This window comes from Phascolarctos cinereus, unplaced genomic scaffold (assembly GCF_003287225.1).
Source record: "Phascolarctos cinereus isolate Bilbo 61053 unplaced genomic scaffold, phaCin_HiC Scaffold_5;HRSCAF=322, whole genome shotgun sequence".
Lineage (NCBI taxonomy): Eukaryota > Metazoa > Chordata > Mammalia > Diprotodontia > Phascolarctidae > Phascolarctos > Phascolarctos cinereus.
The window spans coordinates 271,116,046-271,136,764 of record NW_027555958.1 but is presented as its reverse complement, the minus strand read 5'-3'; the positions used below and the strand labels follow the sequence as shown (position 1 = coordinate 271,136,764).

General features: G+C 44.2%; 2 protein-coding genes across 6 annotated transcripts; one reads left to right on the top strand and one right to left on the bottom strand.

The window, feature by feature from the left end:
- Positions 1-1,599: 1,599 nt before the first annotated feature.
- Positions 1,600-4,859, bottom strand: NDUFAF8 (NADH:ubiquinone oxidoreductase complex assembly factor 8). Its single transcript, XM_078155860.1, has 3 exons — positions 4,722-4,859; positions 4,511-4,621; positions 1,600-1,977 (listed from the first exon to the last, which is right to left on the bottom strand). The coding sequence occupies exons 1-3, from the start codon at positions 4,803-4,805 to the stop codon at positions 1,957-1,959; spliced, it is 216 nt and encodes a 71-aa protein (XP_078011986.1). The 5' UTR covers positions 4,806-4,859; the 3' UTR covers positions 1,600-1,956.
- A 142-nt stretch (positions 4,860-5,001) lies between these two features.
- On the top strand, positions 5,002-19,423 carry TEPSIN (TEPSIN adaptor related protein complex 4 accessory protein). 5 transcript variants are annotated; one of them, XM_021000847.2, is made up of 14 exons: positions 5,007-5,232; positions 8,243-8,315; positions 8,627-8,718; positions 8,984-9,077; positions 10,345-10,412; positions 10,774-10,852; positions 11,066-11,137; positions 12,239-12,442; positions 13,461-13,635; positions 14,573-14,686; positions 15,135-15,213; positions 16,079-16,213; positions 16,611-16,908; positions 17,014-19,423. In XM_021000847.2, exons 1-14 carry the CDS (start codon positions 5,188-5,190, stop codon positions 17,202-17,204), a joined length of 1,719 nt encoding a protein of 572 aa, XP_020856506.1. In that variant the 5' UTR covers positions 5,007-5,187; the 3' UTR covers positions 17,205-19,423. The 5 variants fall into 5 exon arrangements, with proteins under 5 accessions (XP_020856504.1, XP_020856507.1, XP_020856506.1 ...); XM_021000845.2 differs by having other exon boundaries at positions 5,002-5,232; positions 16,611-19,423; XM_021000848.2 differs by lacking the exons at positions 8,243-8,315; positions 8,627-8,718 and having other exon boundaries at positions 5,002-5,232; positions 16,611-19,423.
- The last annotated feature ends 1,296 nt before the right edge of the window (positions 19,424-20,719 follow it).

Here is a 20,719-nt window from a genome sequence, read left to right as displayed (position 1 = left end):
GCAAATATACTCATTTCTCCTCCACTTTTGCATTCAACATGGCAACAGTCAGAAGGGTATCCCAATAGGGAATTCAACAACTAAACCTTTTTGGTACAGATGCCATAGACTGGGCTTTTCATACCTGTAGTCTTCCAGACCAACCATTTCCAAGGAAGGAAAGGGGAAGGGAACACAGTTATTGAATACCTACAGTGTACTAAGTTCTTTACAAATATGATCACATATGATCCTCATGACAATCCTGGAAGGTAGAAGCTATTATCATCTTCATTTTACAGCTGAGGAAACTGAGGCAGACAGAAGTTAAGTGACTTGCCAGGTCAGAGCATCTGGGTCCAAATTTGAACTCTCTTCCTGACACCAGGCCTAGCACTCTATCTCCTGTACTACCTAGGTACCTCCTTTTCATCTTAAAGGGAAACTACCTGCAGCCAAAGCAAAATAAATACCATTCTTACCACAGGAAGAAACAGGACAGTATTTAGAAGGAAGTATTCTGAAGAGGAATATAGTTGGAAACATCGAACACCTCTCTTCTTCCCCAGGCATCCACACAGACACGTCAAGTCCTCCATCCTTCCATGTCTTTCCTACTATCTACCTGCCAGTCCTCAGCCTTTCCTGACTGAATTACAGTAACTTGGCTGAGAGAGGTAAGCCAGGGTTTCATGGAGATATAAAGTTTTTAGTGGAGGTAAAAGCCAGACAACTATCTGTTAGATCTGAGGTGAGCAAAGAAATGAAAATTCTTTAATAGGCAAAAGTGGGAGCGTGGGTGTTTTTATGGAGGCAAAGGTAATTTTTTCTTAGGGTCGACTTATTGAAGTCCATTGGTTAAGCTGCAAAAAAGCATAATGGTAAATGGTTATACAAACTATGTATAAGTGAAAGGAGATAGTACTGTATTGTAAGAAATGTCAGATACCTGATAACACTTGAATTATGCAGATGGAAGTGAGAACCAAAACAATATATATAGTGACCATAATAATGTAAAGGAAAACAGCTCTGAAAGACTAGAACTCTAATTAATGCAATGACCAATCATGCTTCCCAACATCTGGCAGATGATAGGTGATGGAATCAATGTATATGATGAGTTATACATTTTCAGCCATGGCCACTGTATTAGTTTTCCTTAACCATACTAATTTGTTGCAAGGGCTTCTGATGTGGGCAGGGAGGAGGAAGAGTTGATGAGCAGTGATAGTGATGCAAAAGAAGCAAAGATCATCAGAAAAACTTTTTTAAATACAAAAAAGTTAGTTCAGAAGGGGAAAAACTGCCCTACACATTCTTCTTATGTTAAACTAAATACACTCTTTAAAAAACTAACAAAGAATTCCATCTCAAATATAATCCTCTTTTGTACATTGAAATGTTCATGTTTAACATTCAAGCTCATAATAAAATTTAAAACACAAAAACTAGGGCTTATTTTATAGGGCTAAGGCTAATACTTTTCTTTTGTTTTTCATGTCCTTGTATAGGAATGGGAGACTTACCAGTGCTCTTGTTTCTTGAGAGCTGTTAAATTTTCTATGGGCATGGTACTCAGTCTCAGAAAAGTCAAGCCACAATATATACTTATACAGCTAAATTTAAACTCAGACTTTATTTTTAATTAAATTAGATCCCACTCTAACCAAAATCTTTATTTATACAATCTTTATTTACACAAGTTTGCAAAATAACCCCTACCACCATCTTGGCTAATTCTGTTAGGCTTTTATGTGTGTATGTGTGCATATACATAATATGTGTATATGTGTATGAGTGTGTGCAAGTGTGCTCATGCACATCCTTAAAACAAACCAAAAAAATCCTTTTGTTTCACTTCTAAGAGCTTCAGGTGTTCACTGCCTCGGTGCTGTAGGTAAAATCTGACTTCATGCTGATGGGCGGCACCAAGTGGAAGGTAAATTCCAATGATTCAAAGTCCATCCTAATGCCTCAGTTCAAGGTCTTCTTGGCCTGAAATGATAAAAAGTATTTGGTGTCAATGGATTGCTTTAATATTAAATATAACATTCTGTTATGAAAATATAGGAAACCAAGCACTGTTGGGAAGAGGAAGAATTTGCCAACTGCCCACCTTGCCATAATAAAAAGATAAATGGATCCATTCATCAAGTTTGCCTATAACCCCTAGTTTGATTATGGTGCCCTAGCCAAGGTCCTGAGTTTGTTCTCTCATATTCTCATTAGTTTTGGTCTATAGCATATCTATAGCTTATATCTCCTAACCCCAACCATTTATATCTACCTATCTATCTGCCTTTGGTCATAAAGGGAACCTGTTAAAATATGGATAGATCAGTGGTTCATACTAGGAAAAATTAAAGCACAACACTATTTATGGGGGCACGGCAATATAATTTTTGCCAGGATGGCATACTTAATGTTAAGCTTTTCTCGTTGATGGAGATAGGTTAAATAATTCATTTCTGAAATTAAGATTTCACCTTCCCTTTCTCACCAAGCCTTTTCCAGTGCTAAGTAACTAGGCAGAAGGACATTCCTCCTCTTCCTTTCCCCCTTCTTTACCCACCACCAAAAAAGGGTTGCTAACCCAAAACAGCAAAGCTGTTTTCAGAAATAAATAATGAAATAATGAAAAAGCAATCAATGAAGGATAGACTTACTGGATGAGAGAAAAACTAAGCTCTTCAGTAGTACAGGCAGTGTGTGGCCTTCAGCAAGGGCACAGGCTATCTGGATTTCTTGATTTTGCTTTTTAATTGCTATTATATAAACTCTTTCAGTAGAGCATTCATACTTTGATTATCCAGGTGTTTAAGAAAGTATCCCTTATGTTCAACTGAAATGTTATATGTAGTTTAAAAGCATTCGTTCCAGTTTAACCATGTGTGGCTGTAACTGCCAAAAATCACTTTCGTGTATAATAATCACGTAACTCTTGTCCACTGAGGTCTTGATGCTTGAAGGGCAATAAAGGCTTCATTTTCAGGATAGTGATGGTCTATGCATCTGTTACTAGAGGATAGCCAAAATTTGGAGAGACTCAACTTGAAACTGGCCATAGTGTCTTGATTTTTTTTTTTACCCACAGCAATTCTTTACAGGCCTTTTATATATTTAAATAAATATTCCCTGGGCATAATGCAGTATATCTACAAGTTTTAAAGGTAACCAAAACTGAACATTCCATTTTATTAAAAATCTAACATGCAGGCTTCACTACCCAATAACACATAGATTCAAAAAGAATTAATTTGGACAGTGAGGAGTTAATGTAACACTGCTATTCAGTAATCCTGCAAAATGTCTTATGTTTTGATATTTTAAGTATCAATCTCCTGGGAGAATCTAACAAGACTTATAGGTTACTGTTTCATATGTTAAGTGGTTGTCAATATGCACTTATAAGCCTTTCCTGTTTTAAGCATTTCTTGAGTAGAGTTAATAGCAGTCCAAGACCAGAAAGAAGACTTAACCTCCATTACACTGTTATGCTAACTTATTTGTTTATTCATTCTGGAAACTGTGTCATCCAAAAACTCACTCCACAGATAAGCAACAGAGGATTACTTAGCAGTAAGGAATTACATTCCATTTACTAAGTCCCAGTCCAGGATTTTCTCAAGGATTCATTGCTTCAGCAGCCTTTAAAATCCCCAATACAGCTTTGTCTGGATGTACAGGCTTCTAGTCATTTGTACTGGTACAGTGCTGGTCCTTTGGAAGCAGGGCACTATAGAGGGTCATATGCTGCCTCTGACTGTTTACTACTAGGGTAACTTAGGCAAGCCACTTAACCTCCTTAGGTTTCAGTCACTTGTACAATAAGAAGGCTGGATTGGGAAGTCGTTCAGGTCCTTTCTAGCTCCAGATCTATGGTTCTATGATCCTTTACATTAATCTCCTTGAAAACAGGAAGAAATTTAGTCCTTTCTTCCAAACAAGCCTGCACACCAGCTATGTTCAGGACACTGTCAATGATAAAGATAACAAGAAGCAAAAAAACAAAAGTCTCTGCTCTACAATCCATTAATAAGATGTTACTGACAGCGGAAATAACTACAAGACAGAATAGAATCAGTGCCACAGGAGTGCAAAAAGGGATGATTCAGCCGTGGGCATTGGAGCTGGTCTTGGGGGGAGGGGAGTAGGGGAAGAGTTGAGATAATCCAAGAAGGGTTCGCACGAGCAAGGAGTGGAGTCTCGAAAGTACAGTCCCTTACATCTCCTAACACCCCAACAGAAGTATATGCAACACACAGTTCTAGCACGTTCCATCCCCCTTGGAAAGGTAGTGAGTTCTCCCTAGCAGAGATCTTCAGGAGTCTAGGACTTTTCGGGGTGCTGTAGCGGAGACTGGCGTCTGATGCAGGGGACTGGAATAAATGATCTCTTCGGGTCCCCTTTCAATATCTAATGCTGTACCGTCTCCCCCCTCCGCCCCGGGCCTTAGCGCCCAGGTAAGGCGGCGGAACCTGCGGGAGCCGGGGTCAGGAACGGGGAGGGGCCGGGAAGCCATACGTACAACTGCCACGAAGCAATTCCGCAGGGCCTCAAACTCCTTGGCACAAAGGTTCCTCCTCAGGTCCCCGCCGGAAGCCGTGGCGGCCTGGACACACTTCCCATACGCCGCGGCCTGGAAGGGAGGGAGAGACAGAGACTGAGATCTGCAACATGTCCTGAAACGGAAGGGCCTCCGCGCTCCGGCCCGGAATCCCCAGAAGGGACCCTCTCACCTCGACCCCACAGGTCGCCAGCCTCTCCGGAAAGCTCCGTATCCGGCTTCGCACTCGGCTCCACACTGCTCCGGTCCCTGACATGAGAAGCTCGTCCTCTCCCACCAGCACACTGCCATCTTGGATCCTCCTATTTCCGGCTTCCGTTCACTGCTGATTGGGTGGAACGCCTGTCTTTAACTTTAGGTGAGCCCTCTTATTGGTTTAATAATAATTGCCCCCTACCCTCCCCGCCATTACCATCACTCTCTTCCCTGACGGATTTACTCGATTCTCTCAGAGTCTTGCCATTGGTTCGTAACCCTCGTCTGTTTCCGTTCTCCGACTTCGGATTGGTTCTAGATCAATTTGTTTATTAAGGACGTCCTCGGGGCTCCGCCCCACCGCGAGCGATTGGCCCACAGTGCCCTCTCCGATACGGTGATTGGCGGAAGTCGGAGCCGGCTGGTGAGGGCGTCCGGGGATCATGGCTGCTCCGCAGCTCCGGGACCGGCTGAGCTTCTTACACCGAGTGAGTACCAGGCTGGACCCGAGCCCCTCTGATCAGTCCTATGAGTCCGCCCGATACTCAGGATACTCAGAAGCTGAGGCCTCTGCGCCGCCCTCGCCTCCGACCGGAGCCGTTTACCCGGTCAGAGCTCGCCTGACCTCCCGTTCTCAGGGAGAACTCCAGGCAGGGCCCCGAGCCTCCCACGGCCTCCGTCTCCTTCCTCTCGTGCCTTCCCTAGCCGCCTCTGGCGGCCCAGGCCTCCCCTCCGTAGGTCTCCTCCCCTTTCCACCCCCATTCCGGCTGCGCTTGCACGTGTCAAGAACATCTGGGCCTCAGTTTTCCTCCCCTGCAAAATGGGAGGGTTGGGCTACAAGGACCTCAGAATGCCCTCTGGCCCCAGCTCTGTGGTCCTGTGATCCTCCACGTCCTCTTACTCTTTCTTTTCCTCTCCACCCTCCCACCCCAGTTGCCCAAGCAAAGCTCTAATGTCAGAGTCCTCTCCTCCTGATTCCCTAATCTCCCCTTGCCCATGCCCACAGCTCTCCCGGAAGTGTGGTTCCCTCCCTCCTAGTCTGTGTCTCCTCACAGGATCCCCATTCTACGGATCCGTGTCGTCTTCCTTCCTTCTTATCCAGGCTTAGAACCCTCCTCTGAGCAGTTCCTTCCTCCTCTTTTTTTGTGTCATCTTCTCTCGCCTCAACCAAGACTGTTTTTCTCAAGCCAGGGATTCTTAATATCCTCGGAACTATGAACTTGTTTTGCTTTCTAAAATATTCCGATAACTGTATTTTTCAATGTAATTGGTTTCCTTTATAATCCCATTTTATGTATTTAAAGGCATTATTCTTAGAAGGGGGTCCATAGGCTTCACCAAACACACAGAGAAAAGGTTATGCATTTAAAATTACTGCGAGAAAGAAGCCCATAGACTTTACCAAGTCAACAAACATTTAATATTCGCCTGCTATGTGCCAGATACTTTGTTTAGGCACTGGTGATACAAAGAAAGGCAAAAAGCAGCCCTTGCTCTCAAGAAGCTTAAAATCTAATGAGGAAGAGACAGTATAGGAACAATTATGTGCAAACAAGTTATATACAGAATAAATTGGTGATAGTCTCAGAGGGAAGGTACCTTGCAGAAGGTAGGATTTTAACTAGGATTAGAAGAAAACCAGGTTTCCGTGCTGCCTAAGCAGAGTCTGACCTCTTCTCTGTTAAGGTTTACTGCTGTACTGATTATGTTGAAATATAGTTATCAGAATATCTAAAAATATTATCAATATATTTTTTAAAGTTCATGGACCTTGGGCTATTAAGAACTCCTTGTTTGAGATAAGGAAGAAACCTATCTGGAATCTTCCCCGAGTGGTCACTTCATCCTCATCCTCTCCTCACTTTCTATCTAATAGTCTCTTACTTCCCTAGGTGGTGCTGTCCACTCTTGCCACTCCCTTCTCATTCCTAAATTGTATGGCAGTTGATAGGGAAGGAATGACAGGAACATAATATTAAGAAATAGGGGCCGAGATCTGTAATTTTCTAATACAGCTTCTCTTCACTCTCCCCTCTCTTCACTCCCCTCTTTCTTCTCCACAATACGCACACACAATGGGATCCCAACTCTTTTTTACTTTCTAGTCCTTGGCTTCTGTGGCCACCAACCAGGCTTTACCACAATTATTAAAAAGTTCTTTTGAGTTCTTTTACAGCTTTTTTGAATGAAGGTTATATTACCTTCCTGTTCAGAAAATCATAATAATTTCTAAAAGGAAATGATATTGGTGATTTCTGCAGTAAGATTACAGCTCTGAGTCAATGTCAGGTGGTTGACCCTTTGCACCATTTCTGTTGGCAGTGGGCATTATTCAGTCCCTCCTCCCTGTCAAAACCAGCATGCCTAGTGATATCATTGCTACTATAGGGCAGTACCAGCCTTCAGAATTGATTTAGGTTCTAGGTCAGGAACGTAGAAGGGTGAAAGATGTTGGAAGAAGTAAGACACTAAACCTAGGAATGGGCTTGTCCAAGCTTTAGTTCCATCTGGACAATTTTGCTGATGCAGACTGGGGTCTATCTTAATATAATCTAGAGTGAAGGTTAGAGTGAGCCAGCAAGCTTCTGTCTTCCTTGTTGTCTTTCTGAGGCATCCCTAACTTTATATTGGGGGGGGAGAAGCCTGATAGTGACTCAGCCCTAGATTATTTAGCTCATTCCAGATTCTCTGTAAATCTTTGATAATACACATACTTGCCTTTATGTAGTTGTACGTCTGACCTAATGTTTCTTTTTTTCACTTAATATTTCATATCCTTGTCATTTTAACATCAAGAGAGTGTTACGGCCCATTTAAGTGCCAATTATGTGTTCCGCCATTACACTATTCTTGGACAGTTTGAGTTGTTTCTACTATTGTAAATAGTACTGCTCTGAACAGCTTTGAACCAGGTCAAAGGACAAAGGATAGAAGCCTTTTTGTATCTTCTGTGACATATTGCCACATTTTTCTGAAACCATGAAATGTATATAAATGTATATAAACATGTATGTAAGTAAATAAGAAATAAGTACACTAATTTTCCTACAGCACAGCCAGTATTGGACTTTGTTTTTCTAATTTATTTTTGCTAAATCAATAGATGTATGATAATACCTTAAAGTTAAATCTCTTTAATTGCCAGGGAAGCTATGACCTATGGGTTACCTTGTTCCAAACACAGGAATCCACCTGTTTGCTTGGAAAGCTGAATGCTGGAACAACATTTCCTTATTCACCGCTAACTCTCCCAGCCATCAGTGGCATCCCCAACAAACCTGTTTCACTGGCATATTGAAAAAGTGTGAACATAAATTTGGGGCTAAATGCCCCATTAGCAGCACCAGCCTGTTAGAGCTAGTATCCAGGTCACATTTTCTAGGGTGACAAGACCATCCATGCATGGAAGGAACTATACCTAAAGAACAGACATAGATATAGGGATGTCCCTGTGTGAAAAGATTGCCAATGGAGGGGAATTCTCTTGTTCTCATCTAGCTCCCAATTCTGATGAAAGGAACGTCTGATGATGATGTCCCATGTCCTGGCTACCTGTTCGAAGACATTGCTAGTATCCTTTTCCCAAGAAGGCAAGAACAGCAGGTTTTGGGACAGGCCATGAAAGAACTATGGCTTTTGATGGGATTACCTGTCGGATTATTGGATTATTTAAGAGGCACATTGAGGTGGTTGGGTAATGGGCCTGGGAAGACAGAAGAAGGCTGTTTGATGATTCTTCAGCTAAACTTAAATTATTGCAGTTTTTCCTCAAAAGAAACAATTATAGAAAAAAATAGGAGGTTGTAGTGAGAACGCTCAATTTTCCCCTCCCCTTCAGTGTAATCTGGAGTCTGTCCTTTCCCTAACATGATTGCCTCCCAGAAATCTCTCATGAGTCAGTGGGAAGCAGCCAGTGTCTGTTGGAGTACCTCCTGAACCGCTTACAGAGCAACTCCTGCCATGTTAAACTCAAGGTAAGCAGGAGAGAGGAAGGGTGGGGACCCTAGGCTGGTTCCCAGGGCCCTGATTGAGTCAGACAAGCCAGGCCCGAGCTTAGACAGGATCCAGTTTCCAGAATGGTCCTAGGAGAAGTAAGAGGACAGTGGCATGGATACCGTACCAGGATGTGTGTATAGGGTAGGGTAGCGTAGGGGGCTTTCCCGAGCATTGGGTATGTATCATTGTTGTCTGCATTGCAGCCCAATGTGGTCTTTCACCTGGTGTCTTCTCTCTTCCCAGGCACTGAAAATCTTGCTCTACATGTGTAGCCATGGCTCTTCATCCTTTCTGCTTGCACTCAAACGCAATTCTTCCTTCATCCAGGAAGCAGCAGGTATCTGGGAATTTTAACACTAGTCCCTGTTGGGGGATTATAGAGAAAAGAGGGGAGGGTTCAGTTAGAATATTCAGTTTCCTTTTTCTGTCAGTTTTAGTTTGGAATTTGGCCCTTTCCTATCATTAATTAGGAAATTGTAATTTCACAGAAATCTAGGTCCTAGAGTGGTAGGGAAGGCAATAAAACTTTAGTTTCAGGATGGAGAAGGTCTGAGCTCCTTCATGGGATATGGATCCCAGGTCCTTAGCCTGGCTTGGGCCTTGTCTACTCTGGTGGGGACTGTTCCCAGAGCCAATCGAAGGAGAAATTGAATGATTCTCCAGTCCTTCGAATGGCTGTTGAGGGACAGTCCCTGATTAAGAGGAAGCCCACTCAGGAGCTAGGGGAAGGGAGAACTTACATTATTTTGAGCAAAGAGACAGGAGGTTCTGGAATTGGGCCTTCAACTCGTGGCTCCTGACCTTGGTTCTCTTCAGTTTTTTCATGTTATTTGCCTATACTCAGAGCTAGTTGAACTTCTGCTTGTCCTCATGGGAAGAGGGGAATGAAAAATAGTGACAGGAGCTAAAGGAAAGTATTGTCTTTGAGCAATTTTAAAGGCTCTTAATCAGTAGAATGTCCCTGGGAATATGTCCCAGGAATGGGCATCATTTCTGCTGACCACTCTAGCCAGATGCACTGTGAATGAAAGAGTGAAATGATAAGGCCCTGCAAAAAGTCACCTAGTGCCTTTGATCTGGACCTCTTTTCAACCAGGCATAGATAGTTAGCTCTCTGTTTCCTGAAAATCCCCAGGAAAAAAAAAAGTCTGAATTCTTTTGAGTAATTGAATACAAAATTTTGCAACCTTTTCAGACCTGGGGTCTGTCCTTTCATCTCTCTTACATCTGTCTTTCATCAGTGGCAGCTCATTTTCTTTTGATCTCTTCTTCATGATGTTACTGGAAAGGTGACATTTCAGGGCAAGATATGGAGGCTTTGAGGAAAATCTCTCTGGAGACTACCCTGGAGAGACATTCAAGTGCTTGAGGGGAAGAAGAAGTCCTAGAGAAGGGGACAGAGTGACCAGGAGGCAGTGACTCTGGGGAAGCAATTGAGGGATGTGGGAAGTAGGGCATTTTGGGGGTAATCTAGCACTCATGTATGGAGAGCCATTTCTAAATGTACAGAATGAAGAAATTATTCTGTATATTTGGGAGTAAATGGTATCTGAGTTCAGAGCCTCATACTTTTTTTTCTACTCCCTGTCCTCTTTATTGTCCAGTATTTGGTGGTCTCCCAGATCCTCTTCATGGAAACAGCTTGTATCAGAAGGTCCGAGTGGCTGCCCAGGTGAGTCTTAAAGCTAGGGTTAAATCCAAGCAATATCAAACAAAGGGGCCTCCTTCTGGATTAGGCTATAACAAGGGTGCCTTGCCCATTGGGCACTCTGAATTTAGAGAGAATCAGTACGGGGTTCATGCCTGGGAATTGGTCTCCTGTTTTCATTTTCTTGCTCACCCAAAGAATGAGAGTGGGTTCGAGGTTCTGCTTCCTGGGTCTCAGGGAGAGAATTTCTGTTCCTTATTGTTTGTTTAGTGAGGCCGTTTTAGCATCTTGCTGGGGCTGGGGGATTTAGAGCACTCAGCAGACCCCTCTCAGGAGGGCAGAGTACAGAGAGTGGGACTCTAACATATTTTCCATTGTCTTCTAGGACTTGGCAAGTGCTTTGTTTTCTGATACTTTGTTGCCATTGTCTTCCAACCAGTCTCCTAGGTCTCTTCCTTCAACAGGTAAAGCAGATACTTCCTTTCTCACTGAGTCAATTTCCAGTCCTTTTTAGCATTGGGCCCTTTTAAGTCAGTACTTGCTGGGTCAAAATGGAGAAAAACTCTCTTTTCTCTTTGTTCCCTTCCCCCTGGAGTTTCTCTGCCCAAGGAATGTGGAACTGCTCCTTAGCGAGACCAGCCTCACTTCCAGCTTGAGGTATTTTTCTTTCTCCCGAGGTATGGGATCCCAGTCCGGTTCCTACAGCACCCTCCAAGGTTTTGGCTACACCAAGGACAGGGGGAGCTCTGGTGAGTAGTGGCTGTGGGACTCCATTTCCAGTGTTCTTAGTTCAGGGTCTTCTCTTACTGCACATACTGGTCTATCCGTCTGAGGATGGGGTAGCTGGGCTGCTGGAGGGTCTAAAGGAAATAAGGTTGGGAAGACTTTATTTGCAAAACTTCAAGCGCTATATCAGAGTTGGGCTAAAAAAAAAAAAGCTGGGAGTTCTTGGTTTTCCTGGAGCAGGGTTTATGGGGCTAAAGGATGAGGACTTAGCAATGCTGGTATGAAACTTTAGAGCCAAGCTCAGGGTATGGGCACTGTAGCCTTGGCCTGAGTTTGAGAAAGTTGAGAGCTGGGCCATAGGTTGGCCAGAGGAGGAAACTTGAGGCTTGACTTCCAGTAAATAACATCTGAGACAATCAAAATGATCCTCTGCTGTCCTTCCCCTCAGCAGTTCTTTTGTCTTTTTTTTTTTTGGTAGGATAGAGTGTCGGACTAGAGGCCTGGATTCAAATCCTGCCTTAGAAACTTACTAGCTGGGTGATGGACCACAGGCAAGCCACATAAACACTGAGCCTCTGTTTCCTTATCGAAGTGGGGGTTAGTAATAGTAGGATTCAGTGGGATTAAATGAGATGTTATATGTAAAGCAGTTTGCTACTAATGTTCAGTGGAAGGGGCCTTTAGGGATCATGTGCTCTAGCCCCTCAGGCAGCTGAGAGTAAGAGGTTCAGTGACTTGCAGGGAATTGCTCACCCAGGAAATTCTAATCAGGGAAGATGTTTTCACTTCTTTCTCTATCTCGTTTTTTCCTATTCTTTTTTTCTTTCCCCTGTCTGTGCTTTGCTAATAATGTAGTACCTTAAATTTGTATAACGTCTTTAACTTTTCAAAGTGTTTTCATACCTGTCATCTTGCTTTATCCTCGAGGAAACAGAAGCTTAATGTGCTCAAGTGACACTTTAATTTGAGGCAGAACAGGTACTAGAAGTTAGTGCCCCGATTTTCAGGCTGGGGCGTTTTTCTGCTTGACCTTCTTGCTGTATTCCTTATCCCTCTCTTAAGTCAAAACTGTAACTTGGAGATTTGGAACAGGCTGTGATAATCTCTTCTCTCCTCTGGCACAGGCTTTGCTGGTGAAGCTCTTTTCACCACCATCCAGAAGGCTGCTGAGGTGGTGGCTAATGTTGTGCTGCCTGGCCATGAGAGTCCCACTATCCAGAGCCAGGTGCTGAGAGAAGATACCTACCAGCCTGTAGTAGCACCCTCTGCTGGCCAAGGTCACTTTGCTCCTAGGAAACTGCCACCTGGGCCCAGCCAGAGTATCCGAGGTATGACCGCACAGAGGCTTGTCCTCCTTCCTATTTGATTTTCTTGCCACCCATCAATGAGTAGGCTTAAGGAGAACCACAGTTAAGGGGAAGAGAATCTAGGTTTGGCTCCTGGTTGTTGTGATCAGGTAGACTTTTCTTTGCTCCTGGGACCAGAAGACTATAGGATCAGAGACAAAACATTGCCTTTCCTAGCTAAAGCATATAATACTCTCTGGGGTGAGGGTAGGGAGTAAAGAAATAGCTTTGTAGTTCAGGGAAGAGTAAAGAAGTGGTAGAAGTAGAATCTTTTCTCTGAGTTTCCCTTTGTATTGGCCTGGCTGTGGCTAATCTCGTAGGTTAGTACAGCACTTCTTAAACTGTGGGTCGCTGGAGGGGTCGAGAGTGGAAGAAGTTTAGAAGCCCTCGGTGAGTGAGGAGTGCTGGGGAATCTCATATCTCAAAGGTTCTTAGCCTGATTTCTCCGGTGTTCTGTCTCACCTTGTGCATCTCAGCTGTTTTCATCACTTAGCTCTTTGCAGAATGAATCTGCAGAAGTCTTCCCAGTCTTTTCCTTTAGCTGTTTTCTGTAAAGGTTACTGCCATTAGCCCCATTTGTAGAGATGAGAAGACTGCCATTGAAGGTCAGTGACATGTCAGGGTTGCATAGAGCATCAGTGGGTACCTAAACTTCAGCTCCTAGCCTTGCAATTGCCCTTCTGTCTTCTGTCCTTTTGAGCCACGCTTCCTCTTTGGTCTGCTTTGGCAAAATAGAAACATGGCATCTTTAGGCCTTTGAGCAGAGCCAGCTGCTGTACTCTGTGCCTCGTACACAACAGATGCTTTAATAAATCTTTGTTATATTGAATTGACTTGAATCCAGCAGATCAACACAGACCCTTCTCCTCAGGGGCTCTGCCCTTTATGGCTACTCCCGTGGAGTCTCCGATGGATGGAGTCCCCATAGAGCTGAGGAGCGGGTGACTTGGGAAGGACACAGGCTCTTTGTGGGGCTTATCTGACATCCCCATTTCTGCAGTGAGGCACCAGCCTGGGCAGGCGGGGGGCGGCTGGGAGGAGATGGACAGTGACCCCAGCTCCCAGAACTCATCTCAGGAGAATGGGGAACTCAGCAGAGCCTCCAACTCTGGCAGCAAATCCGACAGCGACAGCCACTCGGGAGCCAGCCGGGAGATGGGTGACGTAACAGAAAGGTGAGCCATCGGTGAGGATCTGGGAAGGCTGAGCTGCTGCAGCACAAGGGACGCCAGGACAGTCGTTGTCATGTTTCCCTTCTATTCCTAGGCAGGGATTAGTGGTCTAAGCCACTGCCATCTTAGTTGTTTTTCTGTTCTCTGCAGGAAATGCACCTGCAGAGGCACATCTCCCTTTGCCCAACAAAGGGGTGGTGGACTGTAGGAGTGGAATGAAACATATTTTCAGACGTGGGCAATATGTTGATTTGTTTTGTTTGACTATACTAATTTGTTATATTGTGGGAACAGGGAGGGTATGTGTGGGGGTGGGGGTGAATCTTTAGGAAGAAAAGAATGACAACACAAACAATAAAAAGAATGTCTCCCAACATTAAAATAAAATAAAGAATCTGCTCAATCTGCACCTTTTCTTTCCAACCAACTGACCACTGACATTGGGATCCTTCTGGGACCTAAAATTGGATTTTGGTTCTAGTTCACTTCTCCCAAATTTGTCCACTAAAGGAAGATAATAGGAAGGAGAAAGAGAAGACGATCCCCTTCTAACTCCTGCCTGGACTCCCCCTTCATACCCATTATTGTTACTTTCCAGTGACTACCCCTGCCTGCCTACAACCCACACTCCTAAGAAGTACATTAGCTCATTGGCTGTATGTGTCTGACTTCATTCTGTGTTCCACTGCCTTGATTTTATTTTGCTAATGTACATCCAGTTGGGTTAGGAAATAAGGGTCGGAGTTTAAGATGGGGTCCAAATAGCCACGTAACCAAGTGCCCCATAAAGTCACTTGGTGATGATAAGGGGATGAGTTTGGACTCCTCAGCCTTTCCCTTCCAGTAACCCCAGCCACTGTAAAGTTCTCACTCAGCCTTTTCATACCTACCTTTTTCTTTTTCTGGGGAAAAATTTACACGGAGCTGTGCTGTCTGACAGGGTAGAGGCTGTGCCATTGAGTGACTGTCTACAAGAGATGAGCCTTGTGAGCACCGTGACCCAGGGGCCTCGGGTCTTTCTGACTCGAGAGGAGGTGCAGCATTTCATCAAAGAGTGAGCCGCTCATACCTTCTCTCTGCTCGTTGCTGCTTCTCTTGTGCTGGGGACCTGTCCAATTCTTAGAGGGAGGTGGAGAGGAAATAGGGGAGATACTCCTGTCCTTTTGGAAGCATAAGACCAATTGGAGCCTAAGCCTGGGCTGAGCTCCATCATTCTTCTGTAGTTAATACTCTGGAGTCTCTTTCCATTCCCAGCCCCTTACCCGCCTGTGTTGAATATGCCGCTTTCCTTCGCTTGACAACGTGTCATGCCCAGGGAGCTTTAAAGCTTTTTCTAGGCCAGTGTCAGAGCCTTAGTCATATTGCCTCCCAGTGCTGGCTTTCACCAGGCTGAAGATGCCTTTCTCTTGGTCCCCTCTTTGGTCTGTGTCCCTAGCCCACCTCGCACCCCTGAGTCTCCTTTGCTAGATCTTTTTCAACTACACCATTTAATTCTTCTGTAGGTGTGGGCTGCTCAACTGTGAAGCAGTCCTGGAACTCTTGAACCGGGAACTTGGAAGACCCAATGAATGTGTTCAGATGGTGAGAGGGATTGGGGGGGGGGGAAAGAAAGGGAATAAGGATACTTATTAAGTGCCTACTCGATGCCAGGTGTTGTACTCTGTGCTTTACAAATATTATCTCATATGATCCTCATAACAGCCCTGTGAAGTGAGTTCTATTATGATCCCCATTTTATAGGTGAGGAAATTGAGGCAGACAGAGGTTATGTGACTTGTCCAGGGTCACGCCGCTAGTATATGTCTGAGGCTGGATTTGAACTCACGTCTTCCTGAGTCCAGGCCCAGTGAACTATCCATTGCGCCACCTACTTGTCAATGCTGGCCACCCAGATGTTCCCTCCCATGTGTTTTTGACCCTCACCTGTCCCCAGACCTCATACAGCTCCTTTACCAATCAGAATGCTGATAGTTTTGATTGCTATAATTCATCGTGATAAAAGTAGAGTCTTTGCTGAGCATTCCTGTTTGTCCTTAGCTCTGTTACTCTCCCACCACCAAAAAAACTGAGCAGTTGGAGAGAACATTAGGAGTTGGAGAGTTGTCCAATAGCCCCTGCTGGAAACTTCTTGATTCGTTACCATTTGGAAAGTCCTGGGAACTAAGGAATTAACCTGATGGGATTAGGACTGGAAGGCTGGGAATGTAGAGAAGGAGGAGGAGGAGGAAGATTATCCTGGGCCCTCCCCACCCACTTAGATGAGGAAGAAAAACCTGGAAGGGAGATAGGCAAGCTCAAAACCTGGCTGACTCTGGAAGTGTCTCTGCCGCCCAGAGGAGGAGACAATGAAAGGTGCTCCAGGTGCCCATGGGCCTGAGGCATGTTTGGCAGAGACTTGGAGAAGGTTGGGAAGTGTGTGGCTGACCTTCGTTTATCCTCTCCTCAGAGAGCCATGTGTGCCATCTTCTCCCTCATGTGCTCAGACCTGCTTTCCCAGGACCATATCTTCTTTATCATTCAACCAAAGCTGCAGCAGCTTAGTGGGGGGAGCCCTGGCCCTGTGACCAACAAGGCAACCAAGGTAGGTAGTGCCCCAATTTAGTTCACCCTACAGGCATAAGAAGGCTATCGGGCTTGGGTATAGGAGAGCTGCTTTTTCTAGGGGCATTGTGGAGGCAGCATCTTTGCGGTTACTCATCCCACGCAGAGAGACCAACGTGTCCTCACGTACATCTCTTGTTTAAAGGTGTGAGTGAAAAGGCGTTTATTATTATTGTTGCTGTTGTTATTTGTTAGATCTGCTAACCCAACCCTCTAATCAAAGCACCCAGAGGTGGCAGTAATGAATGTGGCAAATAGAAACAACCAGATAAATGTGAGGAATGATTAATCTGCTCGTTCTACTCTCCTTGGGACCATAATTCATATTTCTTTAAACCACAGAGCACTGACTTCTGCTTTCTCTCCCTGCTTCCCAGATCTTGAGGCACTTTGAGGCCCTGTGCCGAAATCATCCCACTCACAAAAGACCCCCATCTCAGGCTGGTACTGGTGCATCTCGCCCCTCTCTCTGCCCAGCTGATCTCCTGACGGATGTTTCTCCATTTGCTGGAGGGGAGTCATTCCTTCAGCCAGTGAGTTCATCCTCTTCCCTGCCCAGGGGCACAGCCCCAGCATCCTCATCACACCAGGAAATACCTCCTATCTCAGCACAGGGAGACATGGCTCCTGGTGGAAGAAGCATGGAGGAGGCTGAAACCAGATTGGCAGTTTCAGGTGAGCAGGGGCCTGGATCTAGCCAAGACTTGTCAGGCACTAACACTACAAACGGCAGATTGAAACCAGACACCAACTCTGAAAGCAGCCTTTCTACCCCTACAGCTGGTACTTGCTCTCTGTTTGCTGGCATGGAGTTGGTGGCTCACACAGGCGTGGTTGTGACTGGGGCTGCTAAAGAAGAGCTGCTCCAGTTAGCGTCACGTTCTGAGGCTCCATGGATATCATCCCGAGAAGCTACCTCCCGTGAGGCTCCTAGTCCAGAACTATCTGCCTTCGCCTTTTTAAATGCATGAATGGCCAACATTTGAGGCTGGGGCACTGCCCCTTGTCTTCCTTGTCTTGAGGACACTGCACATCTGTCTGCCTTTGACTGTCTGTTGGCTTCCTTCTTATCTTGTATTATCACACATGTGCTCGTGGGCACTTCTGGGGGCCCCCAAAGTGTAATTTCCACTCTTGTGTTATCTCATCATCCCAGTCATCATCCCTGTTTGCTGTGTCTGTATCCTTCCTCTGGGGGAACACTCACTACCTCCAAACCAATTCCCAGTAATGGCAACCCTACACTAACTAAGCAGGCTACTGTAATATCCAGTGTCCGAGTTAGAAACAGAAAGTACCAGTGTTCATCTTGGGTTTTTTGATCATCAACAGGAAAAGGGAAATTATTTTAAATACATAGGGAATGCCCCACGTATTATTTCCAGAGCATTCAGAAAGAATAAAACCAAGAAGTTTCTGATCAATGCTGAACCTTCCTGAAACACTATAGGAAGAATGAGCAGATTTGATCCCTTCTCAAAAGCCGTCTTTCCACCATTAGTGTTTGTTTCCCTGTAGTAGAGCTGGTTTCCTATTTCAGAGTCATACATGCCTTATGTGTGTGTAATTTTCCATGGAACTTTTAAAGAATTAGGCCACTAGTTAAGTTGATCAGGATTATTTTGGGACCCTGATCATTGCTAGTACCAGAATGTGAGTGACATAGGTGCTCTAGCACCAGAAGGAGCTCTGGTCCCTCTCCAGCAGTTAAGAACTCTGTTTAACAATACCTTGTAGCCTTAGAAGAGAGGGTGGATCCTAGACCACGTTGCTGGGCCTTCCTGACTTTGGGAAAGGGGAGTTTGGTAAGGTGGTGGTGGTTAGGAAGCTTGGCTTTCTTGGGCTATACTCATCCTACAGACAGTTTGTGAGTTGTCCCCAGAGCTTACCCTCGGCAGGCTCGTGGTTAGTGAGTCTTCAGACCCCTTAGCCAATTTAAGTATGGCTCTAAACATTCAATCAGGCCCTTTCTGGCTCCATCTGACAGTGTGCTGTTTTAGCAATTTAAGCATTCAGGTGCACACTGTTTCAGGTGGAGCATTGTAAAGAACTCATTAAGCAGAAAAAAAGGCCTTCAGTCCTCACAGGAAGTGCTTGTTTGTCTTCACTCCTTAATGATCAAAAGGGTTTGAAGAGGAGAGAATCATCCTTGTATGATCATATATCCCATAGAACCTGGGGCGATAATCCTTTGGTTGATTTCCCTCTGGGCAGTCCATTCTGTGAGGTCCAGCAGATGCTTTCTTCGTATCTTTCACACTGACAACTCAACTCTGAGTCACATTGCAGGCTAAAGATCCCTGAATAGGTGGGGTAGAGGAGTTGTATGTAGTCCCAGATGGCCTTTGGCTATGTTTTAAGGTCCTTTAGTGAGAGAACATAGAAATCTATCCACAGTTTGAGATAACAGGCCACAGGGCTTTGGCCTGAGCTACTGTAATTTCTAGATCATTTGAAATTGGGTGGGTCTTAGCTTCTTTTGAAATGCAGTGGCTGACATTTGAAGGAATGTTACCCATTGCTTTGTCGTCCTTTCCTTCCCCATTTCTCCTCTAGCTTTGGCCTGCTCATTTGTATTTGGATTCCTATGGTGCTTGAGAGCAGGTTGCAAAGGTGCTTCCAGAAACACTGGCCCTCTGCTTTTTGGCCCTGAATACTACCAAAGCCCTAGCCAGGCAGGGCCACTCGCCAACTGCTGGATCAGTGCCTCTTAGAGCAAGAGAGGTCCAGGCAGTTTTGCCCTCTGTGATTTAGAAACTCTTAAGTAATCCCTTTGTTTTTTATCCTGGGATGTGTGTATGTGTGTGTGTGTTTCTCCTGAAAATTATATTTTTAAATGCCTTGCCATTCTGCTGAAAGTATTCCTTGCTACATGATAATTATGATATCTGCAACCACCTTCCTCACTCCCAGGCAATGGAGATTTTACAAGCGTCCTGTTGAAGGAGTGGACTCTGGGTCAAGGTTACGTCTTGTGGTCTAGCCTGCTGTTTTCTGACACTTTTTTTTTTATTGTTGTGTTGGTCTTCTGTTCAGCGTCTCTCTACTTTTTGGCCATACTTACTCTTGCCATAAATTGTTTAAAACTGTGAGGGTTGGGGAGAGCCCTGGAGGGAGCATCCCATCTCTGTGGAACTTGTGAAGGGTGCTGGTTGTTTACACTTTCTTAATAAACACTATTGGATATTTACATAGAGCTGAAACTTCTTTCTTAATGTGCAGTCCTTGGTCTATGATGGTCATTCTACTGGTCTAACATTAAGATCATGTATCTGCTTCATCCAATTAACTGTATGACAATGGGCAAGTCATGAACTCCCTGAGCTTCCGTTTTCTTCATCTGTAAAATGGAGATCAGAAGACGCCATAGTGCTTACCTCGTAGGCTTTTTGTGAAGATAAGTAAGATATATATGGTACTTTGCAAATTATTATTAAGGTTATGTGATGCACATATACACCAAAATATTAATGGCAGCATTTTTTTTTGTAGTAGTAACGGAAAAAACAAAGTAGGTGCTCATGAGCTGCTGAATAGCTAAATAAATTGTGGCTCATGAATGTAATGGAATATATGCAACAAGAGTCAAATCAATAAGCATTTAATTAAATACTTACTATGCACTGGAAAATACTTAGTGATCATAAGAAACTATATAGAGAGAAGCATAAAAAAACATGAACTCAAGCTTACTTTGGTAAACAGAACCAGGAAAACAATATGCACAATTACCATGTACTAGTGGGAAGAACGGACAACAAAGCAATACTTTGATAAGATTAACCAAGCTTGGTTACAAAGAAGAAAAATGTATCTCCTTTTCTGCATTAGTGGGGGATTATGAGAATGGGGTATTTCATATGCTGTTGGGCTCTGATGTGTGGGTTGGTAATCCTGAAATACTTTTTTTACTCTTGTATCCTTTGTTACAAGGGAGTTGGTTATTGGGGTGAAAAAGATGGGAACCTTTCAAGTAAAAATTAGTGGTGTGAAATAAGAGGAAAACCAGACCATAGATTTGTACCCTAGATTTGAGAGCAGATTTCGAAGGGTTCAGTTTTGCTAACTTTGAATATAATTGGTTCCTTTTGTAATCCTATGTATTTTATTATATGCATTTAAAAACATTGAGAAAAGGGGTCACACAGGCTTCACCAGATTTGCCTGACAAAAAAGGTTAATAACACCTCCTTTAGTGGTATTAGCTACTTTGGCTTCTCTGAACAGTTCTGTACTTTTGTCTTTTAATTCTGCAACTCTGGCCATAAACTAAAATCTAACTTAAAATACCCAGATATGCTTCTGTTAAAGAAAAAAAAGTTTTTAAAAAACAGTTTCCTAATTTGGCTGGGTGAAGAATCAGAATGCCTGTCAGTCCTTTTGGCCCCCTGATGGAGAAGTCTTCGTTGGATTTTCTTCCCCTGAACAAAGGCAGCACAGCAACTCTGCCTGAAACCAGTTGCTTAAGTGTACTTCTTGGGTCCCC